At 34.1% G+C, this 22,318-nt stretch overlaps 3 protein-coding genes across 4 annotated transcripts; 2 read left to right on the top strand and 1 right to left on the bottom strand.

Moving 5' to 3' along the window:
* Positions 1-4,290: 4,290 nt before the first annotated feature.
* On the top strand, positions 4,291-9,471 carry LOC133822701 (primase homolog protein-like). Of its 2 annotated transcripts, XM_062255133.1 has the most exons (13): positions 4,293-4,589; positions 4,677-4,798; positions 4,972-5,027; positions 5,104-5,155; positions 5,258-5,362; positions 6,619-6,699; positions 7,140-7,223; positions 7,541-7,606; positions 7,718-7,831; positions 7,949-7,996; positions 8,082-8,167; positions 8,483-8,543; positions 9,093-9,471. In XM_062255133.1, the coding sequence occupies exons 1-13, from the start codon at positions 4,412-4,414 to the stop codon at positions 9,204-9,206; spliced, it is 1,167 nt and encodes a 388-aa protein (XP_062111117.1). In that variant the 5' UTR covers positions 4,293-4,411; the 3' UTR covers positions 9,207-9,471. The 2 variants fall into 2 exon arrangements, with proteins under 2 accessions (XP_062111118.1, XP_062111117.1); XM_062255134.1 differs by lacking the exon at positions 8,082-8,167 and having other exon boundaries at positions 4,291-4,589.
* Positions 9,472-12,172: 2,701 nt separating this feature from the next.
* On the bottom strand, positions 12,173-13,843 carry LOC133824158 (uncharacterized). The gene is made up of 3 exons (XM_062257033.1): positions 13,705-13,843; positions 12,853-13,319; positions 12,173-12,394 (listed from the first exon to the last, which is right to left on the bottom strand). The coding sequence occupies exons 1-3, from the start codon at positions 13,841-13,843 to the stop codon at positions 12,173-12,175; spliced, it is 828 nt and encodes a 275-aa protein (XP_062113017.1).
* Positions 13,844-19,095: 5,252 nt separating this feature from the next.
* LOC133822700 (small ribosomal subunit protein uS11x-like) lies at positions 19,096-21,822 on the top strand. Its single transcript, XM_062255132.1, has 6 exons — positions 19,096-19,252; positions 20,094-20,216; positions 20,299-20,344; positions 20,930-21,015; positions 21,207-21,336; positions 21,483-21,822. The coding sequence occupies exons 1-6, from the start codon at positions 19,250-19,252 to the stop codon at positions 21,548-21,550; spliced, it is 456 nt and encodes a 151-aa protein (XP_062111116.1). The 5' UTR covers positions 19,096-19,249; the 3' UTR covers positions 21,551-21,822.
* Positions 21,823-22,318: the final 496 nt, after the last annotated feature.

The raw sequence follows: 22,318 nt of genomic DNA, 5'->3' as shown, positions 1-22,318 counted from the left end.
CCCAATTCTTACTTACTTGATATCGGTAGTTAGCCAGATGTCATAATCATAACTTCTTACCTTACTTATGAGTATGTGAACCTCCTTAGGACAACGGTCTTAAGTAACCTTCTAGAATTAGTTTTCAACTGTGTACTTGAGTCTTGAATTAAAAATAGTCATGTCATGTTGTAGCCAAACATTCATAAGTTGTCTTACCAGTTGTCCTTAGTGGATAAGCGGGATTCCTGAGTCCAAAAAGAAGCTTTCTCGTGCAAATAACACTGTAATGGAATTCATACAGTGAGTGACTCAGATTAATTATGGCGTTTAATTAATTAAGTTTATGTCTTTAAGTTGAGCAATTAGGGAGGAACTTAACTAATTTTCAATACTGTAAAAGCATTTGTTCTTAAATCTTAAAGCTTAGACTAAACCTTTGAATATATAGTCTTATCACATTATTCATAAAAACATGCCTACAAATAGTGGTGCCATAAATTTGGAAATAAATTCCCAGTTGCATAAAGAGACCACATTCTTAAGCCTAAAGAAAACTTCCATTACCACTTTCTTATTTTCCTTATAAAATAAAAGTATTAAACGTTATCTCCCGATTTATTAAAATTGTAAAGGAAAGCGTTCTGAAATTAGAATTACCAAGTTTAAAAAATAGATTTTTATTTTACTAATCTTTTAAATTAAAAATGTCCATTTTCAGTAAATTAAGAAACCCATAAGTTTTATTATACAAAAAGATTTTAGTTTCTCAAATAACCAAATAACAAATTTTAGTCCTAAGTGATAATTATTTTTGTGAAAAAAAAATAAAGTCCTGACTCACACAAGAGTACTATCTTAAGAATTTTCAATAAAATATAAAACATCATTATATTTTAAGCCACTTAAATCCTAACCCTTAATTCATAGAAAGTTATCTTCTATTTTACTTTAAGAAAAAAAAATGATTTGACTAGTGAATTATGACTTAAAGTTTAAAAATCAAATATGTCCAAAACATAACTTATTTGATAACCTTTTTAGGAAAATCAAAACTCACAATTTATGGCGTATTTCTTAGTCAACTCTAGCAGGACTTTTAATTAATATAAAAAGAATCTAAATAAATAAAACCAGCTAAAAATGTTGATATTAAACTTGCTAAAACGTTGTTCAAACATGCACTCTTCAAGCTATCAGTTTTTCACTCCAGCTTGTACATCAATCACAAAAAGCTTATAACTTGACATAGACATAACATTTTTGAGTGTTTCAAATGCTAAAATTAATTAATCTTCATAAATAATGAAATGATGAAAGTCCCATTTTAAAATTTGATCAATAACCTAGTGTTTGACCCGTTGGAAGCCACTGTAACAACACCATCTTGGCAACAAACAATTTTGAGCATCTAAGTTAGAAAATTCATAACTCCCAAAATATAGTGAATTTTAAAAAAAAAATGTTTCATAGGTTTAATATTAAATATACCAAGAATGTCTAGTTAAAATTTCAGCCACAAATAATTAGTTTAACCCATTCAAATCATTGCTCAAAGTCTCAATATTAAAACTGCCAGTCAACATTTCAAATTGCACATGCAATCCCAAAATGCTCATAACTTGAGTTATACAAAACGTTTTTCAGTGGTTAAAGATGCTAAAATTATGTACTCTTCCTAAATAATGCATTAGTGAAAACTCCATTTATAAACTAGGTCATTTTAGGCACTGTAAAACTCGTTGGAAGCTACTGTAATGTTTTTGGCAGCAAGTTATTTTCAACAAAGCCTATGTAAACTTTGGATTTTCCATTGCAAACAACCATAACTTACATGCACGCAAACCAAACAGCCATAACAACAATAATACACATCAACTCACTTGTTTCAACACCAAACATGACCCAAAAACTCAGAGTGTAGGATCACTCAAAAAGATTTAAGGTAAAGAATCATGATTTTACATTTGTATTCAAGCTTTGAGTTTGGCTTCTAGGGTTTGGTTCTAAGCTTCCCAAATGCTTTCCAACTTCTAACCTCTCCCCAATACCTCTTCAAGATCAGATTTTATTCAATAAAAAGAAGGAAAAGAGAATAAATACTAAAATTTCAAAACCCTACAAAAACTTACCTTGTTAGTGTTCAAAGCTTCAAATATGCCATAGAAGCTCTTGGATCTTGCATGCAACACTCCTAGGTTCTATATCAAAGATCAAAGAATGTTTTTAAGAGTGGAAACTCATAAAAAAAAAATAGAGGGAAAAAGAGAGCCCTAGGTTCGGCATAAGGGAGACGAAAAGAAAATTTCATGAACCTTACTTTTTGTGTGACTTGTTTCTTCAAGATAAGCCTAGGAGCTTCAATAGAGGCTTTTCCTTTCCTTAGAGAGAGAGAGGGAGCACGAAATTTTAAGAGGAAATGGAGAGAAAAATGGTCTGACTTTTGTAATTGGAATGAAAGAGAGAGAGAGAGAGAAGAAGAAGAAGAAGAAGAAGAGTGATGAGTAGAAGAGAGGCTTTTGAGTTCTATAGAAAGACCAAAATGCCCTCCCATTTTTTTTCTCTCCAACCCAAGCTTTTAAATAAAGCTACTTATTCACCAAGGCTAGAATGGTACTTTTGTAAAAATGTAATTTTCTATAGTTTTCAACTAAAAGAACTTAGGATTTTTAATTTAATTGAATGTCATACCAAAAATATTTGATGACATTAGTCTTACTAAATACATATACATAATTTTTCTTATGTAATTTTCTTTTGTCTTAATTCCACCTTAAGTAGGATTAAGTATTTTCCCATAGCTTGCTCATATTATATTTTTCTGGAAAATTCATTAAAATTATTTGTTTTTCCCTTATTCATAATTATTTTATGTTCAACTTAATTTTCCTTTCACCATAATTATTGGAGAATATTTTAGATATGAGATTTGCACCCAATTAGGGAATTTGACTTGGTCCGCAACTGCAATCTTAGTTTGATTGCATAACCAAACTTAACATATAATAACTAATATTTAAACACATAACTTACATACAAGACATAACATATTTCTTAGGATTTTTTTCAGTTGCAGTCCACATATTTTATACTTTGTAACACTTAGGTTCTGAAAGTTGATTTTGTTAGGTCCTCAATCTTTTTAAATCGTATCATTTTGGTCCTTAAATGTTATTTTTGTTTCTTTTTTCTTTCAAAATACATAAATAAAATACAAAAAATGGTAAATCAATCTTAAAAGAAAATCGGACCACTTAATCTATAATAATATCAAACATGACATTAAAAACAATTATTTTCATGATATTTAAAAAATATATATTTAATGGTTTTATAAATTAAATTAATTTTTCGTTAAAAAAAATCCTTACCTAGAATTTTTAATATTTATTACTGAACTATCACGAGATTATCAATATTTATAATGTACATATTTATTTTTTATTTAGTAAATTTTTCTACAATGCAACTTATAACTAATCATATATATATGCACATAAATAACTTTATATACACTATTATTAAATTTTAAAAAGAATGTATGAAATAAAAAATCATAAACATAATCAAAATTGGTAATATCAAGATATTCGAGTTAATATAGTTATTAATATTCATTATAAAACAACAATGTAGGTCAGAATATTTTTTTAATAAAAAATTAATTTAATTTATAAAAATATTAAATATTTTTAAAAATGCCTTGAAATTTTTTTTTTCTCATATCATGTTTTTATTGTCATAAATTAAATGTCAATATTTTAATAATGATTCACTATTTATTTTGTATTTTTTATGTATTTTCAAATAAAAAAGAAACAAAAATAACATTTATAGACCTAAATGATAAAATTTGAAAAGTTTGGGAACCTAATTGATACAAAATCAATTTTTGGGACTTAAGTGTTACAAAGTGTAAAAAATGGAGACCGAAGCTAAAAAAAACCCCTATTTCTTACAAGTATCAAAATACTTAGAAATAAAATTTTCGATAATAAAATTTCCCTTAAACCTAAATTCTACCCGTGCCCTAAACGCGGGACATTACAAAGATGGTGTTAAAAATTTATTAAAACAAATGACTCTTGTAATAATTTGGTAAATATGCAAATAAATGGGAAAAAGAAATCAAACTATGGTTTTGTATAAGTATGCAATTAGTTTTAGTAACGTTATAAAACGAACTTAACTATTAATTATAACTATATATGTAAATTTCCCTTGAAATTTTTCTCAATGTTAATTAATGGTTGCTCATTTATTCATTGAATAGTGTAATTTAATTTAATAAAAATAAAAAACTATCAAAATGAGAAGCTGACAAATCATTTTTAACAGATAAACCCCTCCCACCATAGTTCCCACTTCGTTGAACAGATAAACCCCTCCCACCGTAGTTTTTTAAAAAGAAGTTAGGAAGTAGAAGAAGAAAATGAGAATGAGTTCATCAATTGGAAGTATTTTGCGTCCAATCAACACAGCCCTCTTCTCCTCCAACCGTCGCTTTATAAGCTCTCCGGCCCTTTCGCCGACCAGACTAACCAAAGTTTGGTGTCATTCTTCCTCTAACTCTTCCAACCTCCACACTCAATCTACTGTTTCACTTCCAGGTTCCTTCTTTTCTTTGCTCTGCTTACAACACTTGCTTCCATCTTACCATACCCATTTCTTATTTGTCGTTCGTTTGTTTGTTACAGCTAAGTTGGAGCCATTCGATGAGGGTAAAGTGAGTGTATTGAAGCAGAAAATGGAGCTGCTTGGGGTTACTTGCAATCATTCCTGGGTGCCCGGACGATACTATAATCTTTTATGTCCTAAGGTAGGTACTGGATATTTTTGGTTGTAAACATGTTCGTTTCTTTTAATAATAATGTTGAAAAGTTTGAGAGAAAACCCCAATTCTTGTGAGAGAATATTCTGGTCATTTATTTTTCTTGTTTATCATGACATGTCAAGCAGCTATTTTGAAATATTTGTGTTTTGATAAACTAGTGCAATGGTGGGCAATCTATGGAGAGGAGTTTGTCATTTCACATCGTCCAAAATTGGTGAGTTGCTTTATGTTCCTAAGTGGTTTGAGAAAGATATTGTGATTGTTGTAACTTTTATAATTTGATTTTGTAGGGAATTTGCTATGTGGAGGTGCTTTCGCATTGATTGCGGTTGGGCTGGTCGGGTACAGAATATCATTTTGCTATGTAATTCTTTTCTTATTCTGCTTATGCTCAAAAGCATTGAATTTGATTTATTCTCAGGCAATTCATTGTTTGCAATTCAGGTGTTTGCAGATGACCGGGAAGCAGAAAATAGAGCCGAAAGGAAAGTCAAATCATCTGGAGAATTGTCAGAAAAGAGCCTGGGTTTAGTGCCTCTTGGTGAGGAGGTATATGGATTAGTCTTTCTCTTACATCGTGTGTGTGTTATGTTTGTTATTGTACTATAATAATGTAATTTCCCACTCGTCATTTGCTTATCTCTGTTCTTTCTCTTTTCATTGGTATCTATCTTATTTATATTGGTTGAATTGCTGCAAAAAAAAAATTGTTTGTAAAGCATTTCTGTTGCTGTCATGCATAGTCCTCGACAGGACTAACTGGATTTATTACGAATCCCTTTGATTTCTTGATCATAGGATTAGATAACTTCTTAAATGTGTATTTAGGCTGCCTAACTTAAATGCTGTCAGAAGGAAAAAGGTAAAGCATTCAAGATTGGATTTTGTCTGATACTATAGGAGTGAATAAGCTATTTCAAATGCAAAATGTGGTGATATTTCTTCCTAAAATTCAAGCAGCGCATTATTGACACAGTGGCCCTCAAACTTTTCCATCTGTGCTCTTGCTGCTGTCCTATTTTTAGAAGATTTACCAGGATATTCAAGTAAGAATTGTCAATTACTGTCAATTACTATGGAAAAATCTTTGAGAAACTTAACCCATTCACAAATTCTTTTCCGAGTTTAAAAGTTTGCAGTAAGTATTGGTCTGTTGTTGGAGCTTCATAGAAAAATCCCAATTACATATACTTAGCACTACTGCCATGAAAAGAGATACAAAAACTACTCGGTGTGTTCTCTGTTCCAAAAATTCATGTAGGAAAAGGAAGGAGATCATCTTAAAATGTTGTACTTATTAAAGTTATGTAGAAATAAGTTGAACTATCCTGATTTCAAAATAAAGATTTTGAATTTGATTATAAAGTTGAATGATGCAGATACATACATGTATGAATAAGAGGTTCTCACTTCTTCTTTTGAATAAAACAATGTCTTTTTGTTTTCCTAATGTTTGTGCAAAGTTGTGACTTTTATTAACACTCATTCTATTTTCATCAACCAACATTAATTTAATGCTGAAAATCTCCATCGCTTTTACCTGGTGTTCTTCCTTTGATACACAATAGAATTTGATTAGTTTGGTTTCAGAGAAATTAGTGTATTTATCAACCAGGGTTTCTTGAATTGGGAATTCTTGTGCCATAACTCCTTTCAGAGTCATTCATGAAACTCATGTTATTGTACTCATTAAGTTGGTTAAGTCATTTCCTGTTAATATTTATTCTACAGCTCAAAACATCCATTTGTGAGATTGCAGGAACATTATTTACTTTAATAGGTGTTTACTCTGTCTTATTCTTCAGCTTATTGCCTACTTCCGTGAGCGAATGATCTCTGAGGAGACTCTGCATAGAAATAGTGTTATGCAACTTTCTGGTAGCAAGGTACATTGAATTGCATCAACTGTTAAATTTATTTGACCATACTGTCCCTCAAAATATCTTAGACTATTCTTGGGTATTTGTACCAGTCTCTTTTATGGCCTGATAAATTTTTTAAATATCTTTCCTTTACAACTATAGTTATCCCACATGGCCAGTTCATTCTCTAATATAAATTTGCAAATAAATCTTACCAGATGTTTGGATTGCGGAATGTAATCTATATCACAATTTTATCAAAATATGCATACATACGCTTAATTCATATGTTTTTAGAATTACAATTGCCAATTTCTTTCTAACTGTTGGTATAATTGCTGAAATAATATAGTTGCATGATTAGTTCTTCAGTTCGGCTCTTTTCAGCAGTTAATTTTGGTTTCAGCTCCCAGTAACTTCACTGATGAAAGGTTTTATCATATCTAAATAGACTGAATTTGCAGCTTGTCATTGCGTTTACTTATAGACGAAATGGACTTCTAGTTGGTTGCAAGTACCGGACTATAGAGAAAAAAAGATTTTGGCAGGTACATTGCTCCTTATCCCTTTAAAGTCTCTTTGGTATGAGAGTGTTACATCCTAGTTGCTCATTTAGTTTGTTTGCCCATCACATTATGTATTTTTTGAATTGAAGAGATCTCATATGATGATACCATGTTGGCTTGTCCAGCGTGATCTGGATTGGTTCTTGAATGACTTTGTTTTATTTTTATTTTTATGAGAACTAATAATTATTTTATTGGAAATCCCTTGCACACAACAAAGTTTGAAAAGTTAGGCTGTATATTTCCATTTAAAAAGTTTGTTCTGTGTCCTTTCGATTCCTTTCATCCCTTTTTTTCAGATGAAGGATACAGCAAAAGTGTTATATGGACTGGATGACATTATTGATGCATCTGAAATCATCATTGTAAGCTACCTCATTTGGATTGCTACAACAGATATTTTATTTTATTTCTTTTTCTTTGGGTTAAACTATGCCCCTCTGATTTGATTCTTTTTATTTTGATGCTGCTTTTAGGTTGAAGGTGAGTTAGATAAGCTCTCAGTGGAGGAAGCTGGCTTTCCCAATTGTGTGAGTGTTCCTGGTGGAGCACCAGGAAAGATTTCTCATACATTACCATCTTCTGAGAAGGTGAGTACAAAAACCAACCAAAAACATGAAAAATAAACATATTTCCCTTTAAATTCTATTACCATCCCTCTATTTACATGCTTTTTTTTTTGTATGCATATGTTTGCATGAACTTAGGACGTTGCATTTCAGTACCTTTGGAATTGCAAACAATATTTGGATAAGGTAAAAAGACTTCTGCCCACTAAAAGCAACATGAATTATGCTTCTATAGAATTTTTCTTTATAGCATTTTCCTTTATAAATGAAGGCTTCTCGAATTATCCTTGCGACTGACAGTGACGTACCTGGCCAAGCTTTGGCTGAAGAGCTAGCTCGTCGTCTTGGAAAAGACAGGTTATTGACTGTGCGAATTTTCAATCTTATATATTTTCTTCCTAAATTTGTATGATTTGATTTTGATTCACTATTTTTTTCTTCGTGAACAACTTTTACTCAATTGATGATGCTTGACTGGCACATCTTGAGCTTGCAAATAAAGATTGAGGTCTTGAATTTCAAGATTACCTAGTGCTTGGACATGTGATAAGAGTTTTTAACATAAAGATTCAACGGCTTTTAATTCTTCTCTATAATGTAGATGGAGCTAGTAAGGTACAATTAAATCATAAAGCTGACCAACTATGACTTTCACAATTTTCTGTCTGTCAGGTGTTGGCAAGTAAGTTGGCCAAAGAAAGATGAGCATAGCTGTTACAAAGATGCTAATGAGGTGCTACATTGTTCCCACTCTGTTTCTCTGCTATCAATGTTTTATTCATATTAGACTGAGGTTGCTCTTGCTGTTATTTCTTAGATGTCAAAACACGTATTTGATTAAGATTTGTGACAACTGAGTACATAGGGGAAATTTTTACTCAACTTCAGGAACAACCAAAGAATCTGTAATGTGTAAATTCTGTTGAATTTAATATTAACAGTAGAAATACATAATAGTTGCTTACAGACATAGAACATATGATGTAAAATTGGCATAACTGATTGCATAATTAGCTCTTATTAACATTAAAGGGAGGTGCAATATTGTCGAAAATTTGATTTGATTCAACATCCTTAAACACATAATAGATCAGCTGCTTCTGGTTATCTTTGAGAATTTTTTTCTTTAGGTCAAACTGGAACCACACAATATTAGCCTTTCTACATCATAAGAAGTTTATGGATTAGTTCTTTCAGGGGAGAGTAGTAAAATTAAATAAATTAATTAGAAGAAAAGCTTCATATGCGTTGGATTCACTTACTATGTTTGATTTGTATACAGGTTTTGAGATATATGGGACCATGTGCTTTGAAGACTTTAATTGTTAGTGCCAAGCTATATCACAAGTCTATGGATGACCAAGAAATAAAATCTATGGATGACCAAGGAATATGAGGCCTATACTCTATAAATTATACTCATACCAAACTTCTGTATTATGCAATTGCAACAAAAGATGGAGGAGAAAGGTGTTGATTTTACAAACAGAACTGAGTTTCCCTCTTATAATCTGATTGTAGATAAAGTTAAAATCTAGTTGTACTTGTATGTATATGAAACTGAGAGAGGGACGTAGGAACTAGTTCTGATACAAGTAGTCTAATTTTATGTAACTGATGCTTATGGTTGTGTTATAATTTACTATGACAGATATTTGTTAGATTCATGAATCATGTTGCATCAACAAAGAAAAAAATAAGAAAATCACAAGCTAGAATATTGATACACTGCAGTAGACTAGATAAAGAGATAAGATGAATAGAGAGTGTGTTTTATTGATAGTCGGGGAAATTCGAGTCCCTGTTTCTCTCCAAGAGCCAAGGCTCAATACAGATCAAGAACAAAATATGCCCCCCTCTACCTCTCTTGCTATTTAATTACAAAAACATTCCTAATTAAACAGATAACAAATTGATACATTTCAAATCAATCAAGATAGCAAATTGATTCCATATCTTTGATACATCACCAAACTTAGCTATTACCATAATCAGCCCTCATGATTCATGTGCCTAATATAAGTGTGCCTAATTGGAGGTCTATCATTACCCCCTCCCAAACTTTCACCTTGTCCGCAAGGTGAAAAGAAGGAAATTGTTGGACCATGGTGTCATAGTGTTTCCAAGTGGCCTCAAAGAGCGGTAGGTCCTTCCATTTGATGAGTACTTCCACTTTGCTGCTTCCATCAGCTTTAGTATTCCGAACACCCATAACATTTGCAGGTTCAACCAACAACTCCATATCGGGATTCAATTGCGGTGGCAACAATGGGGAAGAGTGATGCACGCCATGGGCTCACCGAAGCTGAGAAATATGAAACACCGGATGCACCAAAGAGGTGGCAGGTAATGCCAACTTATAAGCGACTTGACCAATGCGTGCGAGTACTTCAAAAGGCCCGTAGAAGCAAGGAGAGAGCTTTTCATTGCGCCTGCCAACAATAGATTTCTGGTGGTAAGGCTTCAACTTGACAAATACCTTCTCTCCTACTTCAAAATGATCATCACGCTGCTTTTTATCCACCGTTAACTTCATCTTCTGTTGGCGCATGGAGCAGATGCATTTTGAGGTCATCAAGTTACGCATCTCGTTCTTCTAACATTTCCTCAAACGAAGAAACTGGGGTGGAGCTAGACTTGTACCAAATGAGTGAAGGAGAATCGCGACCATAGAGAATCTGAAATGGTGTGTGTTTCGATGACGCATGGAATGAGGTGTTGTACCCATATTCTGCCCAAGCGAGCCAAGCCAACCAAGTTCGGGGTTTCTCTGAGGCATAACAGCACAAATAAGTTTCCAAACATCGATTGACAACCTCCGATTGACATTCTGTTTGCGGATGATATGCAGTGTTGTGACGGAGCGTCGTGCCCTGGAGCTTGAACAACTCTTGCCAGAAATGACTCATGAAAATCTTATCACAGTCAGAAATGATAGATCTCGGAATTTCGTGTAGACGAACGATTTCCCGAACAAATACCTCAGCCACTATTTTAGTCGTAAAAGAATGCTTCAACGAAATGAAGTGAGCGTATCTGCTGAACCAATCCACCACAACCAAGATTGTATCCATACCATATGAACGAGGCAATTCCTCTATAAAATCCATGGTCAAGTCTTCCCAAACCAAGGAGGGAAAAGCAATGGGCTGTAATAACCCAGCAGGAGATATGGCTAAGGATTTGTGTTTCTAGCACACTTCGCAATTGCGCACCCATTCCGCCACGACCTTTATCATTCCCAACCAGTAAAAATCAGATGCAATGCGTTTGAAAGTTTTATCCTCACATGGCCCCCCAGAGCAGAATCGTGGTATTCCTTGAGTATGGTAGGGATAAGAGAGCATGTTTTGGACAACATTAAGCGTCCTTTATACCTCAATTGTCCATGGTCCAGGGAGAACCCAGCGGCGTGAGCCTTCCCTTGGTGTAAATCGGAAACGATTCTGCTTACAAAGTCATCTTGTAGTATCTCTTGGTGTAATGCCTCCTAGCCAATTCCCTGTGACAGTAGTATATTATGACATTCCACCTGGTGGGAAACTCGAGATAGAGCATCAACCGCCTTATTGCTAGCCCCCGATCGATATTGGATTTCGAAATCATACCCTAGCAACTTAGCCATCCACTTCTGGTACTCGGGAGCCACAATGTGTTGTTCTAATAGAAATTTTAGACTTTGCTGGTCAATGTGAACCACAAAACGCTGCCCAAGCAGATAAGGTTGTCATTTTTTAATAGCAAAGATAATAGCCATCAACTCCTTCTAATAAATCGGCTTGACTCGGGCTTGAGGCCCCAAAACTTGACTGTAAAAAGCCATCGGTCGCTGTTCTTGTATTAACACAACACCCACTCCGTAGCCAGACGCATCGATCTCTACTATGAACGGCTTGGTAAAATCAGGGAGGGCTAAAACCGGAACAGTGGTCCTAGCGTGTTTGAGGGCATCAAAAGCAACAGCAGTAGAGGCATTCCATCCAAACTGATCCTTCTTCAACTATTCGGTGAGGGGCTATGCAATCTCACTATAGCCTCGAACAAACTTGTGGTAGTAACCAGTAAGCCCTAAGAATCCTCACAGTTCCTTGATGTTCCTCGGAGCAGGCCAATCTAACATAGCCTGTACTTTTGCTTGGTCGGCTACCACTCCCATACCTGAAATGATGTAACCCAAGTAATCTAATTTCGCCCTTGCAAATAGACATTTTTTTAAATTTGCATAGAGTTTATGCTTGGAAAAAATTTGTAAAACTGTGGATAAGCAGGCAACATGCTCAGTGATATTACAACTGTAAACAAGGATATCATCAAAAAATACCAAAACAAAACGACGAAGATAAGGGCGAAAAACCTCATTCATCAAGGATTGGAATGTCGCCGGACGTTGGTGAGGCCAAAAGGCATGACCAGAAATTCATAATGACCCTCATGAGTGCGAAAAGCGGTCTTGGGCACGTCGGTAGGTTGAACCTGGATCTGGTGGTAACCAGATTTTAGGTCGAGCTTGGAGAAGATAGTAGTGCCATGAAGTTCATCCAACAACTCATCAATGGCCAAAATGGGAAATTTATCAAGAACCGTCTAACAATTAAGGGCCCGATAATCGACACAAAACTGGCAACTGCCATCTTTCTTCCAAACAAGCAATACCAGACTAGAGAATGGGCTCACACTCGGCTAGACAATACCAGCTGCCAACATTTCCCCAACCAACTTTTCGATCGCATCTTTTTTAACTTGAGGATAACGGTAAGGATATACACTAATAGGAGATGCACCTTCACGTAGAACAATGGCATGCTCTCATCCCCGTAACGGTGGAAGTTTCATGGGCATGTCAAAGACTTCCTTGGCCGTAGTTAACACCTCCTGCATTTATGGGGGGGTGTTGGAAGGATCATCAGGCGGTACGACCACTGCCCTAAGCTCAATCAGCGGGCATGCCCTTCATGTTGAATGGATCGCATCATTCTTTTGAGGGACCCAAGCGTTTTATGGAGGGCGGGATCACCTTGCAACAAAATAGTGTTATTACCTACCGAAAACTTCATGGAATGAGTCTTCCAATTGATGTGAGTGACCCCCAGAGTTTCCAGCCATTGAATGGGCAATATGATATCTGTATTTCCCAAATCCAAGGGAAGGAAATCCTCAACAATTTCAATGCCCTCTATGGTCACGCCGATGCCCCGACAGATTCCTTGAGTTTGAGTAGCCTTTCTCATGCCCAACACCATGCCGTACGATGCCGTTGTCGTAATAGGGAGCCCTAATTTGTGAATAAGGACATTGGAGATGAAGTTATGAGTGGCACCACTATCAATCAAGACGATCACTGATTGTGTCCCGATGTGGCCATCGAGCTTTAGAGTCTTCGGAGAAGTGAGGCCAACAACGGAATTTAGAAAAACTTCCACGACCTTATTTTCCAACTGTTCATCAACTGTGTCGACAACAAGGTGCACATCCTCAACGACGTCGTTGTGAACATCGTCGGTAGGTAAGTCTTGTAATATAATGACTTAAAGTTCCTTCTGTGTGCAGCGATGGCCGGGAGAGTACTTCTTGTCACATTTGAAACACAAGTCGCGCGCTTTGCGCTGTTGAAGCTCAGATTTTGACAGTCGGCGGAACCCGGACCATGTAGTATGACTATCCTCGGAAATTGTTGTAGTCCTGGGTGGAGGAGTTGAGTTGAGTGGGCCCGTATGCGTCCCACTAAAACGAGAAAGGGGTGCTCTCATGGCTAGTTTAGCTCTTTGTTGGGCCAATAATTTAGTCTCCACAATTTGGGCCAATTCCATGGTCTCCTCAAGCCCACTAGGGCTCAATATAGTAACCTCGTGTCCAATTTCAAATAAAAGCCCAATAATAAAAGTATATTTCAATACCTTTTTTAGAGAGACCCTCCAAAGAAGACGTGAATAGCTCAAACTGCTTCCGATAATCACGTACAGAGTCGGTTTGCTTCAAGGCCAAAAACGCACGATACATTGAGTCATCGGGCAGAAGCTTGAAGAGTCGCACCATCTATCGCTGGAGATTGGCCCACGACATGAATGGACAGCGACTATTCTCCCACTGGAACCAGATCAGCGCCTCTCCTTCAAGGCTGGTAACTGCAGTCTCAAGGCACTCGACATCAGTCAAACAGTGAAGAGAAAAGAAATGTTCATCCTTCAAGACCCAACCATCTGGGTTGTCGCTGTCAAAGGAAGAAAGCTCGATGCGACGGAGACGTATATCCCATCTCGGCGTCGGGGCGGGAGTGTCATGAGAAGACCCACCATCCCAAGAGCCTCTGCCTCCTGGGTCGACAGCCATACCCAACACCAACGAAGAGGGAACAGAGTCCACGTGAGGGGCTGGTTTGGATGCCAAAGCCTAGGTCCGATCAGCTGCCGTCGGTTGCACTTGCCGCTTTGTCTAGGCTGTCATAAAGGCGTCCAACCGACTAACCAAGGCAGCAATGCTGTGCTCCAAAACGGGTAACCGCTGCAAGTCCTCTTTGATGGTAAGCAACTCAATTTGGACGGTAGAAAGGAGACCTTCAACTGCTTCCACTCAAGATTCTATCTTGGTCACCATGGAGTTTGGTGACAGACGACACCAATTGATACACTGCAGTAGACTAGATAAAGAGATAAGAGGAATAAAGAGTGTGTTTTATTGATATTTTGGGAAATTCGAGAGTCCCAGTTTTTCTCCAAGAGCCAAGGCTCAATACAGATCAAGAACAAAATATGCCTCCCCCTTCACTCTCTTGCTATTTAATTACAAAAACATTTCTAATTAAATAGATAGCAAATTGATACATTTTAAATCAATCGGATAGCAAATTGATTATATATCCTTGATACATTACCAAACTTAGCTATTACCATAATCAGCCCCCATTCATGTGCCTAATTGGAGGTCTATGAAATATCATTTGTAGAATATTCTATTGAACAGATTTGAGTAATACTTGGTCTCAATGTATCAATAGCTTTACTTTTAGATTTTTCAATACTTTTTTTATAATGTGCTGAATTTTGTTTAAAAAACATATAATAAATGTTTTTTTATTGGGGGAATTAGCCTGACTTCTTTTTCTACATTCGGGAAAACAAATTCAGTGTCCCAATAATAAGAAAAATAAAATTAAAATATATGTCAAATCCCAAAAAATGATGATTTTTAATTGCGAAACACCAACAAGGGATTAATTTTAAAGGTCATTTGGCAAAATGAGTTATTTTTTAAAGTTATTTTGTATTTTAGCTTAATTTTAATAATTATTTGTAAAATAAAAAATATGTAGATAACATAAATTCTTGATTTTAAAGTTTCTTTTATTAACTTTAACATGATATTCTAAATATATAACAAAATATATTTTAAAAATATATATTTATTAATTATATTAATATAAAGAGATTTTTTAATTAATACGTATATAAAAAATTTATAGTTCATTTACACGGTAGATAAAGAATTAATTCAAAACTACATAAATTAAAGTTTTTTTATTAAAAATACGGCCTCTTGTAACCTTTAATCTATTCTTTATTTTCTTATGCTTTTACGGGAATAAGGTTTCAGCCCTAATCAACGAGCCTTGCCAGCGTCTCTTCCCACTTCTTTCACTTATTCTCTCTGTCCCTTTTTTGCTCATTTGCCTGTGCTTTCTCCTATGTTTTTTTGCTTATTTTTCTGCTACTTTAGTAGCTTCTTTTGTAGCTGCACAAATGTAGTTTTTGAAGTAGAAAGGATTAGGATATGAGAGCATTATTTTTTTATCAAATGACAACAACAATAATAATAATAATAATAATATCAAGTAGACTATTGATTTAAGCACGAGAGAGCTAAACTCTGGTTGAAGTGTGGCCAGCAACACCTACATTAGCACGAAATGAAGTAATAAATATATGTGCCATCACTCAATTGGATCGCTATATATATATATATATTGGTTTCCCATATGCAAATATCATTTATTAATTAATCTATAGATTCTTCTTCACATACTAGATATGTTATGAAATATGTCATCATCTATATAAGTGGGTCATGATGCATACACCAGTAGTTTTGTTACTAGTTGCTTTGATCGACACATTTATTTGTGAGCATAATTTTTTTCAATATGTATATATATATATATATAAATATATGTACATTCTCATCCATGGCAAGATCATTTTGCATAGAGATGAAAACAGTTTTCCATTAAAGTTCACCAAATGCAACGCCAAAACTCCCTGATTGTTTTCTGACATTACAAGGACTTACATGATAAAATATTGGCACAACAATTTGCCCAATGCAAGCTTAGGGCAAATATGTAGCTTAAAGCAACCTCAAATGCCATTGGGTTAAAGGAGTTACATTGAGCTTGCATTTGAAGCTGCAAAGGGTTACATGAGTTGGATAATGATGAAATTTACAAAAGAATTTTTTTAAATTTAATTTAGGTCGCATGGGGTTGCATTGGACTTGTATCTGAGGTTGTAGAGGGTTGCAAGAGTTGCATAATAATTAAATTAAGATATAAGTTTTTAAGTTGCTATGAGTTGTATTTGGTTGCATGTGCTTACATTTGAGGTTGTAGTGTGTGTTATTTTAGATTGCATTGAACTTGCATTTGAAATTGCAATAGGTTGCATGAGTTATATAAAGAATGAAATTTGCAAATGAATTTTTAAAGTTGTTTTAGGCTGCATGAGATTGCATTGAACTTGCATTTATGGTTGTATGAGTTGCATAAGGATGTAATTAACATATGAATTTTTAAGTTGACATGTGGTTGCATTCGTAATTCATTTGGATAACTCACATTAGGAGTTGCAGTGGGTTGCACTTGGACTAGCCATGTGTTGCTTTAGGTTGCATGTGGTTGCATTCGTAATTCATATGGATAACTCACATTAGGAGTTGCAGTGAGTTGCAGTGGGTTGCACTTGGACTAGCCATGTGTTGCTTTAGGTTGCATGTGGTTGCATTCGTAATTCATTTGGATAACTCGCATTAGGAGTTGCAGTGGGTTGCACTTGGACTAGCCATGAGTTGCTTTAGTTGCATGTGGTCGCATTCGTAATTCATATGGATAACTCATATTAGGAGTTGCAGTGAGTTGCAGTAGGTTGCAATTGGACTAGCCATGTGTTGCTTTAGGTTGCATGTGGTTGCATTCGTAATTTATTTGGATAACTCACATTAGGAGTTGCAGTGGGTTACACTTGGACTAGCCATGAGTTGCTTTAAGTTGCATGTGGTTGCATTCGTAATTCATATGGATAACTCACATTAGGAGTTGCAGTGGGTTGCACTTGGACTAGACATGGGTTGCCTTAGGTTGCGTGTGGTTGCATTCGTAATTCATATGTATAACTCACATTAGGAGTTGCAGTGGGTTGCACTTGGACTAGCCATGGGTTGTTTTAGGTTGCATGTGGTTCCATTCTTAAATCATATGTATAATTCACATTAGCAGCTGCAGTGGGTTGCACTTGGACTAGCCATGGGTTGTTTTAGGTTGCATGTGGTTGCATTCGTAATTCATATATATAACTCACATTAACAGTTGCAGTGGGTTGCACTTGGACTAGCCATGGGTTGCTTAATACTTACAGACACTTAAAGACCATTTCCTTAATACTTACATATTTATAAACAAATTTATAATGTTTCTGCCAACACTACAGCTCTCTCTTTTCTTCTTCTTTTTCTCTCCTTATAATAAATCCCCTCTTTGATCTGTTACTAGGCTACTACACTAAGACTTAAGTATGGATAAGTGGGAGAAAGAAACGAACCCATGAAGGAGAAGAACTCCATCTTTCTCTTCCTCTCTTCTAGACGTTATCTACCGTTCGATTGACGAATCAAAGGGTGGTGGTGATCACGAACAAGAGGAAGAGGAAGGTAGGAGTGGTTATGCTACTACTACTAGAGTAGTTATGAAGAAAAAACAGAAATAAGAGAAGGAGAAAAACAATCTCAGGCGAGCTATGATGATCGAGAATTGGGTCGAGAAACAATGATGATCGAGAATTGGGTCGAGAAACAGAGCGTTCAAAGTTCTGCGCTTTCGACTTCGGCCTGGAGCTCTTCGGTCGACTCAAGCTCCAATGCTCTGTGGTCTTCCTCCGAAACAGAGTCAACCCAAAAGTGAAGCAACCCATTTCTCCAGGGGTCGTATAGCGACCTTTATTAACTCCATTTTCAATTCGGGCAACGTTAAAAAGGCCAAAATTAAGTAAAAACTTAGTATGAAAAAAGGAAAAAACTAATGAACAAAACGTAAAACTGAAAATATAAAATTAAGTAAGTAGTATTAATGATAAAAATTCTTTATAAAAGTGAGAAGCTTTTTCAGGGATAGTAAAAATGAAAAAAAAATGCAAAATGTAGTAACTTTGGTAATTTCCTTAATATAAATTCAAATATTATAAAATATCATTATTATAACTAAATTTTTATTAGTTATATTAATATAAATTCAAATATTATAAATATTATTATTATTTGTATAAAAATCATAAAAAGCTAATAAAGATAATTAGTAAATTTATTTAATTTTTCTTTTGATTATTTAACTTAAAATTGATTAAATGAATCAATTTTTTAAAACAAAGTTAATTTTTTTTATCTCATATTGAGGTGTTAGACCTCTTAATTTTATTTATCTTAAAATATTGACTTAATACAATCAAAATAATTTTTTTTTATTTTAATGGTTTGTTCAATTTGAATATAGAAAAAATATATATTAAAAGAAGATATTTGTGGTGAAAGTGTTCAAATTTATCTATTTTGACGACAAAAGTTCAAAATTAACTTTTAGTTACATCATTAGTACTTATCGTTAGATGGTGACAATATGAATCAACGATGCAAATAAAAGTTGAATTTTGATACTTTTATGTAAAAAGAAATTTAGATACTTAATTGAAACTTTGTATAACTTGAATACATTTACCATAAATATTCCTAAATATATACTATAGATTAGGATCTACTCAATATACGTACGACCTTTTTATTCCAAAAAAATATTTGAATTAAAAGGTTGAATTTCAGTTTAAAAAAAAAACTCAATTTTTTATTTTTAAATTAAACTTTTAAATACATTATTTTGACACTTTGTAAAAAAATAATTATTTTGACACATTATTTCATAGACATTAAAACAGTAATGATATTTTTTATATAAAAAAAAACCAGTAATGATATTTAAGTAATATATTACCTTTTGTTCCAATAAGCATGTAGCACACAAATTTAGGGTTATTTTTGTAATATCGTAAAACCCTAGTCTCATATATAATTGAAGGCGAAGCCTCATTATCCTCTTCCTCCGTAGGGTTTTCTGGCAGGCGACTAGCAGAGCTTCACAACATTTCCTCAAAACCCTAGCTATCTCAGTCTCTGTCGTCTAGCTTCGAAAACATGGTGAGCGAATACGAATCCTATGCTTTCTAATGTGTTTTTCATTCATCCTCACTTACTGCTTTCATGCAAAGATATTTCCATACACTTCCATATTCAGCTCGAAATCGAATTTACTTTTGTTTCATTGCAGATTGAGAACATTAGCCTGCTTAAAAATATGTTTTTGATTTGGAATTTTAGGTATTTGCATTTGCACTACTTATTTTTGTTATTTTTCTGTGAATGTTTTTAGTCTCTGAAAATGTTCATCTAAATCTGTGTATTTTTATTAATGGGTTAATTTGTTGATTTTTATGATACTCTTTGTTCTTAATTCTTGTAAATAAATTTTTTTATACTTACCGATGTTGGTATTGTGATACATGTTCATTTTTAAGCATGGTTTGGTACATCAAATCTGGTTTTTGTGTTCTTTGGTGGCTCGTGTTAGAGTTTGATTATCTGTTTGACTTTCATATGTCGATCTTCTTTTTGAAATTTTGTTGTGCTTTTTTTTTTTTATAATCCTCTTGTAAGTAGCCTACATTGATTAATTGTCTATAAACAAAATCTGAGAGGGATTGAAATTAGCATGATGCATATTTCAAATCAAAATCAATTTTCTTTTTTCGAGAGTGGCATTGAGAAAAATGATAACTTCTCTTTATTGTTTAAGAAAACATTTAAAAGTGAAAATTTTCTTGTGGTTTTGTGGGGATTGTGAAATGTTTTTTTTTCACTGTTATAAAGTAATGTTGCAATTGGTCCATATCTATAGACTGTTGGCAGGTATAAATGATTTCCTAATTTTTAAATATTGTTAGTTTTATGTTAATTTGTTGTTGTGATATGTTTCTTACAGGCATCTAAGAGGAAGAACAGAGAGCCAAAGGAAGATAATGTCACCCTTGGCCCTGCTGTCAGAGAAGGAGAGCATGTTTTTGGTGTGGCACATATTTTTGCGTCTTTCAACGACACATTCATTGTAAGTGTAGTTCATTTTTCTGTGGATGTATTTATTGTCAATGATATTTGGTAGTAATTTTTATTTTTTGTTTTATATGCAGCATGTGACTGATCTTTCTGGGAGAGAAACCCTTGTTCGTATCACTGGTAGGGAATTTTTCTTGTAGACTTGTATTTGTTATTTTATTTAGTGTGGAGGTGTTAGCCCTTGTTTGATTTTTTCCCAATGAAGCATGTGATTGTGTTCTGTTTCTGTTTTAATGCGATATAACTCAACACAGTTTCTTAAATACACTTCCAAGATACTTGATGTGTCTTTGTTATCATCGAAAGATAGTAACACGGATGTGAACTGCCTCACACCCGAGATGTTTTAATTTACACCTTGTGGCCCCATGATTTCAAAGTTTGATAATAGATAATAGGAACTTTGTTATCAGTGCTTAGGATGTACCTATATTTGCAATTACAATGATTTGATTTAGTTTTATTGGTAGAGTAAGCATTTTTTTTTATTAAGATGCTTGGTTATGTTTTACCTCCGTTCAATTGTTGTGACATGTTTGTAATTGTCAATGTGAATCACATATATGAAACCTATAATTCAAATATTGGTTTCTGGATTTTACAGCACATGTGACGAGTAGTTTATAATTACCTTTTAGGATGTATGTTTATTCAATATTCCTGTTTGGTAATGTTTCCACAATATAATTTTTTTAATTTGCTCAGGTGGAATGAAGGTGAAAGCTGACAGAGATGAATCTTCTCCTTATGCTGCTATGCTTGCAGCTCAGGATGTTGCACAGAGATGCAAGGTTTGGACTCATTCATCTTAGTATTATTACTATACTCATCTTTTGTCTTCTCTTTTTCTTTTAAGTTTGTATTTGTAAACAGAAAATTATTGTGTTGCTGAATGTTGGAATTTTTTTGGATGACATTGTTCATCTATTTTAAGTTGAGTCTGTCTTTTTTAAGATACCAAGTTAAAGTTTTAATCATGCAGGAGTTGGGTGTTACCGCTCTTCATATTAAGCTTCGTGCCACTGGTGGTAACAAAACCAAGACACCTGGTCCAGGTGCCCAGTCTGCTCTTCGTGCTCTTGCTCGATCTGGAATGAGAGTTGGCCGTATTGGTAAGGATCTCATTTTGTGTCTTTTCTTGTAGATAAGAAAGTGAACTTTTTTAAGGTGTAAACTGAGCATTATTATTTGTTTCTTCTTTAGTAACAATATTTACATATACTAACAAGTTCATTTTAACATTGTGTATGTGTTTCAGAGGATGTCACTCCCATCCCAACTGACAGTACCCGTAGAAAGGGTGGTAGAAGAGGTAGAAGGCTTTAAGTTTTCTATATTCGCTACAAGTCAGTCTCAAAAAAATGGCAATTGTTGTGGTTCTCGATGGTACGAGGGACTTGAGTTAGGTTGATTGGACTTTCTAGTTTTGAGCCATATGTAGTTTTCTCAGTTGAGACTTTGCAAAGATTTTAATTAAGATTGTAGGAAGAGTTTGTGATATCATAAAATATTCCGATTCTTTTTCTACTTATCAAGTTGATTTAAGCTGATTATGGTACTTGCACAATGAGTTTTGAAAGAATTTATGTTTGCTCTGACTTCTTGGTCATGCTTTTACTCATTTGTTTGAATCCGTAAACCAATTCCAATTAGAAAAAAACGAGTATTTATATGCTTTTCTTTTCTGGTGAATATATTTATTCTTTTAGGTCGTAACAAGTTTGCCTTGTTCATTACTCATTGAAATGTGACAATTTAGTTATACGGGACATTATCTCTGAACTATTAACCCACCTTTATAATAAATAAAAAATGCAAATGACGCAAATATAAAGCACATCTCGTGATTAAAAAGCTACTAAAATAAATTATACTTGTAATCAAGGTAAATATCATTTTGTTCTTTGTTTTTTGTAAAGGTTACTGATTGGATAAATTCTACGTTTTTGTAAAATAGAAGCTTAATTTTGGTCAAATCTATGACCAAAATACATTTGAGTTTTATTAATGAATGAAATAATTAAATATATAATTGTTGACGCGGTTCTTCGCCAATAGATAATTATACGAATAAACAAGATGGATTAGTGTTAA

Source organism: Humulus lupulus, chromosome 3 (assembly GCF_963169125.1).
Source record: "Humulus lupulus chromosome 3, drHumLupu1.1, whole genome shotgun sequence".
Classification (NCBI taxonomy): Eukaryota; Viridiplantae; Streptophyta; class Magnoliopsida; order Rosales; family Cannabaceae; genus Humulus; species Humulus lupulus.
Note: the sequence above shows the minus strand (reverse complement) of the source record. Positions and strands in the feature narration are given on the sequence as shown.

Bases quoted from the DNA above. Each gene is read 5' to 3' on its own strand.
- LOC133822701 (XM_062255133.1), top strand. From the start codon at position 4,412: ATGAGAATGAGTTCATCAATTGGAAGTATTTTGCGTCCAATCAACACA. The intron at 7,607-7,717 runs GTAAGCTACCTC...TGCTGCTTTTAG, and splicing joins ATGCATCTGAAATCATCATT to GTTGAAGGTGAGTTAGATAA. The intron at 8,544-9,092 runs GTGCTACATTGT...ATTTGTATACAG, and splicing joins GTTACAAAGATGCTAATGAG to GTTTTGAGATATATGGGACC.
- LOC133822700 (XM_062255132.1), top strand. The intron at 20,345-20,929 runs GTAGGGAATTTT...TAATTTGCTCAG, and splicing joins AACCCTTGTTCGTATCACTG to GTGGAATGAAGGTGAAAGCT. The intron at 21,337-21,482 runs GTAAGGATCTCA...TATGTGTTTCAG, and splicing joins AATGAGAGTTGGCCGTATTG to AGGATGTCACTCCCATCCCA.
- LOC133824158 (XM_062257033.1), bottom strand. From the start codon at position 13,843: ATGGTGCGACTCTTCAAGCTTCTGCCCGATGACTCAATGTATCGTGCG. The intron at 13,320-13,704 runs GTATTGAAATAT...TTATATTACAAG, and splicing joins GGAGGGTCTCTCTAAAAAAG to ACTTACCTACCGACGATGTT. The intron at 12,395-12,852 runs GTAGGTAATAAC...CTTAATTGTTAG, and splicing joins CTCATTCCATGAAGTTTTCG to ACGGTTCTTGATAAATTTCC.